Source organism: Helianthus annuus, chromosome 12 (assembly GCF_002127325.2).
Source record: "Helianthus annuus cultivar XRQ/B chromosome 12, HanXRQr2.0-SUNRISE, whole genome shotgun sequence".
NCBI classification, from domain to species: Eukaryota; Viridiplantae; Streptophyta; class Magnoliopsida; order Asterales; family Asteraceae; genus Helianthus; species Helianthus annuus.
In genome coordinates, this window is record NC_035444.2 from 140,907,409 (window position 1) to 140,920,118 (window position 12,710).

At 37.7% G+C, this 12,710-nt stretch overlaps 1 protein-coding gene across 1 annotated transcript; it reads left to right on the forward strand.

Moving 5' to 3' along the window:
- Positions 1–287: 287 nt before the first annotated feature.
- LOC110893319 (alpha/beta-gliadin A-III-like) lies at positions 288–851 on the forward strand. Its single transcript, XM_022140432.1, has one exon. The coding sequence runs from the start codon at positions 288–290 to the stop codon at positions 849–851; it is 564 nt and encodes a 187-aa protein (XP_021996124.1).
- Positions 852–12,710: the final 11,859 nt, after the last annotated feature.

Below are 12,710 nucleotides of genomic sequence, written 5' to 3' on the forward strand. Positions count from 1 at the left end.
CTGACCAAACGACACACGATAATACTCTAAAACATTCAGAATAAAGACCGAAAACGGATGACGCAAGTTGGAAAACTCAGCAATAAAGAGCAATCGAACCAATGGAGAAGTGTAAAACTCAGCAATTCAGAATAAAGACCGAAGAAGGGATTTTCGTGTTCAAAGCACAATCTGAATAGCCATTCCCTCCCAAGAAGAGAGGATGGTTCAACAGAGGAGCTCATGAGCGTAGAAAAAGGATGAAAAAGTTACAGCAGTAGCGTGCTTTAGCAGCCGCTAATAGAGAAATGAACTCTCAGGATATAATCAATAGGAGATTGGCAAACTTCCACATACTAGCAACCACAGCTGCCGATCCGAATCTAGAACAACTCACAGCACCCCAGCCGTTACCGCTGTTTCCCACACAACCTATGGAAATTAAAGCCAACCCAGAAAACCAAATCCCAATGCCTGCTTTTGACCCAGCTGAGATCCCTAGAGTACCAGCACCCCATCCCCCAGACGATGACCCATGGTTTGACGACCATATGGATTATGAGCAACGCTACCCAATACCAGACGAACCCGTGCAAAACCCAGTAGCACCCTACCCAGACCTTGACCCTCTAGACCCCTATTTTGATAATGACCAATACATCAGGGAGATTCTAGAGAACCCATACCCTTACGAAGAACCCATGCCCCAGTTTCCAGACCCGATACCAGCACTCGCACCACCCATGAGCACTGAGAATGTGCAAGAACTCCGAACCTTTGGTGAGGAGATTTTAGAAGGAAGTGAAAGAATGAGACAAATAGGTGAAAGGCTCGTCTGGAAATATGACGAGATAATACGCAATTCTGGATGAACCCATACCAGTAATAGTAATAATAATAATAATAATAATAATAATAATAATAATAATAATAATAATAATAATAATAATAATAAAATATATATGTGTGTATATTTGAAAAAAATTTTTATAAAAATATATAATAATCAACTAAAATAGATAACCATATAGTTATTGATGCATACTAGTATTGTATTTCAATTCCAGTTGTATTTGTAATAAATATAGATGCATAATATAAAATAGAGTAAAGGTCGCAATGACGACGATTTTGGATCAATATGCGTGTGATGTGATTGATTGTATTGGATATTGTCTTGTGATATTAATACGTGGTAAATGTTTAAAATTCAGATGGACAACGAAGTGAACCAGGAAAACCAGAATAACGATAACCAGAATAACAATAATAATGGAAACCAAGTAGACAACCGTGCCATCCAACATATAGTGGCACAAGGGATTATAGACGCAATGCCATATATTATCAAAACGGTTAAGGAAGCGGATAATAAAAGTAATAATGGCAGTAAACAACCACCTACTGAACCTGAACACAACGTAAATAATGGACCCATACTTCAAGTGCCCATTCCAAAAATAAGAAGAACCATGTCTTATGGTTGTTCTTACAAAGAATTATGGTCAGTAAACCAATAGAATTCTCGGGCAATGAAGGAGCCATTGCAGCTCTACGCTGGATAGAAAAGACTGAGGCAGTCTTGAAAATAAGCAAGTGCGCAGAAGAGGATAAGATAATGTTTGCCTCCAATCTGTTTAAAAACTCAGCTTTAGAATGGTGGAACACTATCCTCCAGTCCAAGGGAAGTGACATAGCCTATAATATGGAATGGAGTGAGTTTAAGAGCATGGTTGAAAGGAAGTTTTGTCCTCCCAATGAAAATGAATAGATAGCTAATAAATTCTTAAACCTTAGAATGATTGGAGTGGATAGTAAGGGTTATACTACTACATTCTTCGAATATGCTAAGATAGTGCCAACCCTTGCATCACCAGAACCAGTATTAATCTCCCGTTATATCTGGGGATTAATCAGTGAGATTAGGCATGTAGTCAAGGCAGCTAGACCACAAACTATAGAAGAAGCTGTAGAGCTACCAAACACCTTGACTGATGAATTAGTGCGTACACAAGAAGAAAACCAGAGGAGGAACCTAGCTCAAAGGCTTACCCAAGAATTTTGCTATGGAAATTCCAACCGTAGGAAAAATGTAACGCTCCGCCTTTTCATAACTTTCCATATTTAGAAACCATTGTGAATATTCCCGTTTTTAGAAATTTTGCATCCTTGTATTCGTCGTTTCGTTGTTATCATCGAAAAATATTTTCTTTAATTTAACTCGTTATAATTATGGTTATTATTCTAGGTTTAATTAATTAAATTAATTAATTTTGTAATTTAAAAGTTTTATTTTAATCTAGTTTGTCTCGTTAAACTTTAAAGTTAGAACAGATACGAATTAACCTAGTTAGTTTTTGTTGTAAAGTTAGTTTTTTTAAAGTAATATAACCTACCTAGTTAATTAAATTCTTAAAGTTAAGGGGCCTTTGTGCAATATTGGAAACCTATTAAGAAAAAAAAACAAATAAAAGAGGGCAGAGCCCGAGATTACAATTCAAGTTTGCCGCCAAACACAGCGACCGACTCGCTGTCTACCTTCCTTTTCTGTTTAAACGACTGATTTGTCGGGATTGACCGCACGATTACATGTTTCTTTTTTGCTTTCGATCCATCTAGCATATAAACGACTCCCGTCTCGTAACCTTTCTCCTTTCTTTCTTGAACCTCCGCAAACAACCACGGCAACCACCACCGTCTCGTCAGGGCCGTCTCCGAAAATCTTAAAAAAAATTAGGCCCTGTGCGAGTTGAGAAATACGGGCCCTTATTACGCCAATTTAAAAGGGTTTAAACTTTAGTTAGGTTTAAACTTTAATTAAACTATTGGGCCAATTTTATATAGTTTCAAACTTAACTAATTGGTATTGATGAGAAAAAGAGTAATGAGCTTAATTTAAAATAAGTTTTAGTGTTTATTGAGTTTAAAATAAATATAATGATATGTTAAAATCTTAAAAAATTCTTAAAAAATCTATAATATAAGATTAAACAAAATAACTTTTAATAATAATATTTACGAGACCTATAATTCAAAGGATTTATGTGAGACATAACTTTAGCTACTCTATATTGTTGTATCAGTTTATATTTAGAGAAAAAAGAAATTTAGATTAAAAAAAAGATAATATTTATATACTAGCCACTTTGGTGGGCCAAAATCATAAGATAACAAAAATGTATGCAGATACTACCAAACTTAGAAATGGGGCCCAAAATCAATGCAGACAAAAAAAAAATTTGATGATGCTGGGTTCAGAAATAAAATAGGAAACCAGATAGGGATCGATCCCGCGTCTATTGTGAAAACAAGATTGCACACAACCAACTCAGCTGCATTAAAGTTTAAGAAATAAGGTTTAATATATATATATATATATATATATATATATATATATATATATATATAAGAATAATAATAACATGAATTTTTTGGGCCCTAAAAGGTTTTGGGCCCTGTTCGATAGCACACACTGCACTTGCTTTGGGCCGGGCCTGCGTCTCGTAACCTTTCTCCTTTCTTTCGGACACCTCACACACTCACAACATCATTTCGAACCTTTTTGCATGTTGCTGGAACTTGAAGACGCCGCCGGAAGTCAAGTCGCATCGCCGCCGGAGCTCGGGAAGATGACCGGAGTCCAGGACGGAACTCGACTCCTTTATGTTCAGTAGGGATGAGCTCGGTACCGAACCGGTACCGGAATCGAAAGTACCGGTCTCGAAAATCCTTAAAAGTGGGTACCGGTACCGAATATACCCAGTACGGTACGGTACCGGTATTTGAGGGTAAAAACCAGTACCGTACCGGACCGGTACCGAAAATGTCAAAAGTCAGTACTGAATCGGTACCGGTACCGGGTCCATTTTGCTCATCCCTAGTGTTCAGTATACATTTCTATCGTATGAACTTCCTCATTTTCTGTCCCATTTTACAACCTCACAACACTTGTCGATTGTCGTTGCACTTCGCCGGAGGAACAAGCTCATCGGAGAACCTCACAACACTCATCGGAAACCTCTCCGACTCGATTCGGTATATTATTTCGTTACCTTTTCGTTTCGTTTAAATCGCTAATTGACACATTTGTTTCTAACACTATACGGTATTCAATCGACTAAACTTTGAGTAGATATGTATACTAGTCTGTGTTTTTTTATCAAAAACAAATAGAAACGAAGCTTTAAATTATACACAGTATTGTTTCCTTTAAATTAATGAAGAAGATGACGCGGACCGAGCTTGCCGGAACCGGAATGATACCGAAGTTCTACGCCTGAACTCGACTCGAGTCGTCACTATTCGGTATACCTTTCACCTTGAATCCTCTCGATTTATTCCTCTACACATGAATCAAACAAAATGTCAAACACTGGTTTTTAATCTTGTCCGGTTACGGCAAGTTTCTGTTTGAACAAATGTTTAAAGGAAATACAATAAACTGTTGAGAAGCAAATTAGAAATTCAGTTGGGTTGTTATTAGGGATGAAGAAGTCGACAGTGACCTTTGCCTTTGTTGGTTTCTTTCTTTTTTTTTTCTCCTTTTTGTGAAAGAAATTATTTATTTAACAATTGTGTAGGAAAACAAATGATATCCATGGTGTAAAAGTTTGAACAGAAACATTATATAAATATTATTGTGTTAACAGGTAAAGTATAACTTTTAATATAATAATTAAACCTTAAAATACTAATTCTTTTTCTTAATGTTAAAGAATTAATTAAGTTGATTTGTAAACCTTAAAATATTATATTTAACATATAAAAATTAACGAGATCGTTATCATCTAGGTTAACCATTTCATCCATTTGGAATCCTTTTCCAAATCTTTCTTCGCGCGTTATTTTCAAGGAATCTTCACACGCTAAACTTGTAATCCCGAGACTTCATCACTCCTGCTCGCGGTTTAGTTTTACCATACGCAAAACTGTTAGTACACTTGACCCATTTTCCTTTTGACACACTTTGGGTGCAACATGTTTTACTTGTTAAAATGCACAATTCACTCAAACATGCTTTATCTATTCAATCCTTATACATGCTTTGTTATGCTTAGGTTCATGCTAGAATTCATTCTACTTGTTAACCCGCCTTAACAATTATAGCGCTATAGGAGTAGCACACCACCCAACGGGGTTTTGTTAAGTTATATTCTTTACTGTCTCGATATTGCTATATCTAGGGATGCTATTATTCATACTTTACGGTCTCGATGTTGCTACATCGAGGGATGCTATTATACTAGTGGACACTTGGGTTTGGCATATTGTTATGCATGATAGTTTGATCTTGTATACCAAATGCTATGTTGGATTGAAAATACTTTTTATACACATGACACGAGTCTAAAACTTGTGTACTCGCAAATACCTTTGTATTGAACTATGCTTTTAAAACATGTTGTAGGTTTTTGAGATGATGTTGATGATGCATGGAACATAATTTTGTATTCTATCGTATTGTAATTCTTGTATTTGATTTCGATCTTTGTAACTGACTATTTAGAAATGAAATGGAAGGTTATTATTTAAATACTTGTCACAAATAGTGTTATGAAGTCTCTTGCAATCTATTTCGTCTCACTCCGATGTTTCCGCCATCGATTGGGGTGTGACAAAAAATGTAGGTTCTACCTCCGCACCTTACTATAAAGCCTGTAAGAAAAAGCATTCATGAAGATGCTCCACCTACTGCAACTTCTGCAAGATACCAGGACACAAGGAAGAAGATTGTAGGAAGAAACCCAATAATGGAGTATGCTTCAACTGCGGAGAAAAAGGGCATATCAAGCCGAACTGCCCGAAACTAGCTCCAGCCTCAAACAACAAGAATACTAAAAATGCTAGAGCATTTGTTCTGACTGCAGAAGAAGCCAAGATGATCTCGGACGTGATTGCCGGTACGTTTTTAGTTAATGATGTATTTGCTAAAGTATTATTTGTCTCTGGTGCAAACCAGAGTTTTATTAATACTTCATTTTGCAAACTTCTCAACCAACCATTAACTAAACTCCTACAAGAATGTCTAGTAGAAACAGCAAATGGGGAAACCATTAAGATTGCCGAAATCTTGCAGGGAGCAAGAATAGAATTTTTAAATCAAAAGTTTATTGCAAACATTTATCCAATGAATCTGGCAGGATTTGATATTGTATTATGAATGGATTGGTTAGTAGCCAATAAACCCAGTATTTTATGTGATCAAAAGTCAATCCAAGTAAAGTCACAAAGGGGTGAAAAGATCACAATTAAAGGAGATAAGCCATCTAGATCCACGAAATTCATCTCTGTGATGAAAACAACAAGTTGTGTAAGAAATCGTTAGTGTATATGATTTCCATAGTCATTAACACTAAAGGAAAAGAATTGAAAGATATCCCCGTAGTATCTTAATTCTCAGACGTATTCCCGGAAGAGCTACTGGGACTACCGCCAGACAGGGAAGTTTAATTCCGAATTCATCTGCTACTAGGAACATCACCAATTGCCAAAGCACCTTACCGTTTGGCATCAGCAAAAATGCAAGAATTGAAGAAACAGTTAGACGAACTGTTGGAGAAAGGATTCATACAACCAAGCTCATCACCATGGGGAGCACCAATCTTGTTCGTAAAAAAAAGACGGGTCAATGCGTATGTGCATTGATTACCATGAATTGAATAAAGTCACGATTAAAAATCGGTACCCATTATCGAGAATCGATGATCTGTTTGATCAATTGCAAGGAGCTCGATTTTTATCTACAATCGATCTACGCTCAGGATATCATCAACTAAAGGTACAGTAAGAGGATATTCCTAAGATCGCTTTCAGAACAAGGTATGGCCATTATGAATTTACTGTCATGCCATTTGGTTTAACCAATGCCCCAGCCGCATTTATGGACATGATGAACCGAATATGTAAGCAATATTTGAATAAATTCATAATTATTTTTATAGATTGATATTCTCATTTATTCGAAGAGTAAAGAGGAACATGCAGCACATCTGCATGCACTCCTATATTTGCTGAGAAAAGAAAAGCTTTACGCTAAATTTTCAAAATGCGAATTTTGGTTAGAAGAAGTACAGTTTCTTGGACATTTAGTCAACCATGAAGGAATTGATGTGGATCCCACAAAGATTGAGGCAATTACTAAATGGAAAACCCCTGAGTCGCCAACCGAGGTTAGAAGTTTCCTAGGATTAGCCGGTTATTACAGAAGATTTATTCGAGATTTTTCTAGAATAGTCATCCCTTTAACGAAGTTAACCTGTAAATCTATTAAGTTTGAATGGGGACCAAAACAAGAAGAAGTCTTTAGAATTCTTAAGCAAAGGTTAACCAACGCACCCATACTAGCGTTACCAGAAGGAACTGAAGACTATTGTGACGCTTCTAAGTTAGGTTATGGATGTGTGTTAATGCAACATCAAAAGGTTATAGCTTACGCCTCTAGACAACTTAAGAATCATGAAAAGAATTATTCAACCCATGATTTAGAATTAAGAGCTATAATTTTTGCCCTGAAAATTTGGAGACATCACCTTTACGGTAGTAAGTTTACCATTTTTACCGATCATAAGAGTTTAAGACATGTTTTTGGGCAAAAGGAGTTGAATATGAGACAAAGACGCTGGATGGAAATACTTAGTGATTATGATTGTAATATCCAGTATCATGCAGGAAAGGAAAATGTAGTAGCTGATGCTTTAAGTCGAAATGTAACAACCGTCTAATTTTATATGAATTTAATATAATAAACACAATTCTTTCATAAAACAAGTGTGTTCATACATCACAAGATCAAAATCAAAGTTTAAGGCGATTACATACTAGCCCTTTACCAACTAGATTGTAGATTTCAAAACATGATTAATAAAACCAGTTTACATCACAAACATTGTCTAAACATAGTAATATTAACGCGGAAGCTTGCAAATTAGTGTTTGGTTCTTCAAAAACTCGCTTGACCGCCATCCGGAAAGGCCCCTTTGTCACCTAAGGTCAAAACCACTTAAGATATTAGTTTTGACATTTATATGGAGTGTATAAACAAGTTCCAACCTCAAATCATGAAAATAAAATAAAATTTCAGTTTCTGTCCTGTCGCGTGTCGCGAAGGACCTTCGCGTGGCGCGGCGTTCCTCGCGTATCGCGCCAGACCCTAGCGGTCATGTCGCGTGGCGCGGGGGAAACGGTTTTCCAGCAGATGCAGGTTTTTGACCTGCATTTCCTGCCAGCTCCGGAAATTCAGTTTGTCGACTTCAATTAACCATAACTTTTGACTCGTAAGTCCGTTTTGAGTGATTATTTTCCTATACGTTTGTAAATTCATTACCGACGTACCTATAATGATTATCATACCGAAAATTTGACTTAAGGGCCGAACGATTAAAAATCACAATGCAAATATTCGACCCACTCTAGCTTCTCTCAGTTTGCTACCGTTTTACTAGTAAGCCCATGGCGCCTTATACCCAACATCTGGGGCTTATCATCACCCGCATTTCCTTACCAATCCCATGGCTTTATGCTATTGTGATCGGTATCGCCATCACTAACTATTAAAACGCTAACACTACAATTTACACCATTATTCGACCCATTGGCTCATCTTATGGAATCCTCCAATGTAATGACTACCAAACGGTTTCTTATCAATTCTTAATCTACTGATCCAAGTAACAAACATAGTCGCTACAATCAACACAACTTCTATTCTACAATATGACCTTACATAATTTAACAACAATTTACTTAATGTAACGAGTCAAGTTACATACCTTTAAAGCAAGCCCTTTAAACGCAAGTCAACACCGGCTTGTCCGCTCGACGCTCCGGTATCCTTTCCTATAGAGTTCAACCATGGCATGTTTGAACTCTTTTCAAATCATATATCGCATAATTTGCCGAAACATAACAATTATGCGGTTTAACTTTAAATTTCAATTTTAAGCCTTCTTTGAGGCAATTATACAAACACTTTAAGGGCAGCAATTTACATGATGTATTAGCAAGTGCATAACATGTCATATAGCCCTATATTTTCATCAATCAACTACCTTACATGAATATTAGCCTCTAGGATTCTGAAATTGCTTCATACATGTCAAATTTCACTAGAACCACCCCCAATTTCCTAGGGTTTATCAAGTTCTACTCCACCCACTAACCACCTACAATGGTGTTTATGAACTTTGTAAGAATTAAGTATAATTTCAACATGTATTTGTCTAGGGTTTACTCCTAGACACTTCAATGTTCCTATTTCATCTACATATCATTCATGCATCCACAGATTTCGAATTCCCTAAATTCATGAGAATTTCAAGTAGAGAATTTTTATCAAATTTTACATACCTTATGATCTCCTTGCAATGGGGATCACTAATCTATGCTCGATTTTCATTTTGGACTTGATTTGAACCTTCAAATTGGAGGTTTTGACAAGAACTAGGGTTTTGGGGAGCTTGGGATCGCCCCCTGCTTCTGATCGATTTCCAAAACAAAACACAAGTGTGTGTTTTGTTTTTAATAAATTGATTTTATTATAATTAATTTCCAATTAGACACTTTTAGTCCCCCTAATTTCTATTAGTTCATATTTAAGTGTTTCTAACCCACTTTTGAGTTAACACAAGACTTATAACTAACTGAGTTATTTCGTCCTAGTTAGTTTGTTCTTGTTTATTTAATACTTTATAATTTTAATATAAAGTTTTATATTTTCGGGATGTTACAAGTCCACCCCCCTTAAAAAGGTTTCGTCCCCGAAACCGAAGTACGTACCGAATAGGGTAGGGTAGAGACGTCGCATTTCCTCTTCGGACTCCCATGTGGTGTCCGAACCTTTCCTATGCTCCCACTTGATCTTGACTTGATCAATCGATCTAAAATCTCCAATGGCCTTACCGCATAATTCAGGCTATCATCTACCTCGATATCATCGTAATGGATATAAGCTGTTTCCTCCGCTAGACACTTCCGCAACTGTGACACATGAAACGTGCCATGTATGCCACTCAACTCTTCCGGTAGCTCGAGGCGTTAAGCTACCTTGCCAACCCGTTCAATGATTTTAAATGGCCCGATAAACCTCGGGCTTAGTTTCCCCCTTTTTCTGAATCTGATTACGCCCTTCCATGGGGAAACCTTTAACATAACCATGTCGCCTATCTGAAATTCAGTTGGTCTTCGTCTTTTATCGGCATAAGACTTTTGCCTATCTTGGGCTGCTTTCAAATGGGCTCGTACCACTTCAATTTTCTCATTAGTGGCCTGAATTATGTCTTTATGTGCCAATTCACGCGGACCCACTTCACCCCAACACACCGGGGTTCTGCACTTTCTACCATATAGCATCTCGTAAGGTGCCATGCCGATACTCGAATGGTAACTATTGTTATACGAAAATTCAGCCAAGGGTAGATAAACATCCCAACTTCCCCGAAGTCGATGATACATGCCCGTAACATATCCTCTAGCGTCTGTATTGTTCTTTCACTCTGCCCATCCGTCTGAGGATGGTAGGCGGTGCTGATGAAGAGTTTCGTTCCCATTTGTTCTTGAAATTCTTGCCAAAAATTTGAAGTAAACCGGGTATCTCTATCCGACACAATGGATACCGGTACTCCGTGACGAGCCACTATTTCGTTTGTATATACCTCGGACATCTTTTCCGAAGTATATGTTTCGCGTATAAGGATAAAATGTGCACTCTTCGTCAATCTATCCACAATCACCCATATAGCATCGAATCCTCGAATCGTTTTAGGTAGTTTGGTCAATAGGTCCATAGTGATATGTTCCCATTTCCAAACCGGGATCTCCAAAGGTTGCAGTTTTTCATATGGTTTCTGGTGTTCCGCCTTGACTTGTAAGCAAGTCAAGCACTTCTCCACGTATTTTACCACATCCCTCTTCATTCCGGGCCACCAATAGTTTTGTTTTAGATCGTTATACATCTTGGTCACACCCGGATGAATAGAATATCGGGATTTATGAGCTTCATCGAGTAGAAGCGTCTTAACCCCACAAGAATTTGGAACCCATACTCTCCCGGATCGAGTCTTCAACCCGTTCTTTCCATCTGACAAATCCTTTAACTGACCGACTATTCTTTCCTTTTTCCAGTTCTCCTCTTTCACTGCCTCTACCTGCGCATCTCGGATACGTTCAAGTATACCCGAGGTTACAACAAGCTGCATCGACCTTACTCGTCTTGGGACATAATCCGCTTTTCTGCTCAGGGCATCCGCCACCACATTTGCCTTTCCGGGGTGGTAATGTATTTCACAGTCGAAATCTTTCACCGTTTCTAACCATCGCCTTTGTCGCATATTTAACTCCTTCTGATCAAAGAAGTATTTTAAGCTCTTGTGATAGGTGAATATGGTGCACTTTACCCCATATAAATAGTGCCTCCATATTTTTAACGCAAATACCACCGCAGTCAATTCGAGATCGTGCGTGGGATATTTCTTTTCATGTATCTTCAATTGCCTCGAGGCATAAGCTATAACTGTAGGATCGTGCGATTGACCCGAATGAGTCGTTCAGAGGAGTTTTACTCTGTTTCAGGTGCGGAAAACAAGAAACAAAGGTAGAAACAGCTTGCAGTTCACTTAAATCATTGATTGTATTAATCTGACGCTGTTTACAATCAAATCTCACACCGGCAGCACTTCGGCATGGAAAACATGAACTTCGTTACTAATTTCGCTCCAGGTGACCTATTTATAGGGTCCTTATTCCGCCCGAAACGTCCAAGTGTCAATTGGAGCGGAATCAGAACATTGTGATTCCGCTCGAAAATGCGACTAAACCATTTGGAGCGAAATCAACCTTTGGAGCGAAATCAGCTTGTTAAACTTACAAACCTTCCTATTTTCTCGATCTACGAGCCCTGAACTATACAATCTAATCTAAGACTCGATACAAGACGAAGTCGACAGATATATGCACCAACAGACTCCCCCTCAGATGTTGACGAGTCTTACGTGTCGCGTCTTCTCAAACTTCAGTTTGATCAGTCTCTGGGCTTCACTCTTTCACTAACAACATCAACAGACTCCCCTTAACAATGTGCTGGCATTCCTTTAGTTCTTCAGCATCATTTGCTTTAGGATCGTTGTCTGACCTTCACGGTACATGATCGATAGCCTGGCTTTAACTTTGTCCACAGAATTGAAACCTGGCTCAAGCTCTATCCACAGAGTCCTCAGGTGTCGAAACCTGGCTCTCACAAGCTTCTCAGAATCGATCAAACTGGCTTACTATCCCACAGCTTTTAATTTCCAAGGTCATAACTTGGCTCTAGTTCTGCTCAGGATCGATAACCCAGCTCATACTTAACCTGCATAAACTCTACCTCAAAGTAAGTTTCACACATTTAACAATTTAGAATATATGCACTAACACTTACTCTCCCTCAAAAGAAACTATCCTATTTGATGAACCACTTGTTGATTTAAAAACATATTTGATGTTCAAGACACACTCCCCCTCACAACAATGTCATCATGTTTAGCACTTGAGACTTTGAAAATCAGCTTTCCAACATCAGTTGTCGAAAATCTTTTTGAATTTTTCAAAAGTTTATGCTAAAACACACCGAAAATCTTTTTGGATTTTGAAAAGTAAAGAAAATAAAGACATCAATTGTAGAAATAAAGAAATGCAGAAATGAACTATTTACAAACAATATTTTTGTGAGTTTGTGTAAGAGGATCATATCAGTATATGAG

Coding starts and splice junctions, on each gene's coding strand:
- LOC110893319 (XM_022140432.1), top strand. CDS start 288: ATGAACTCTCAGGATATAATCAATAGGAGATTGGCAAACTTCCACATA.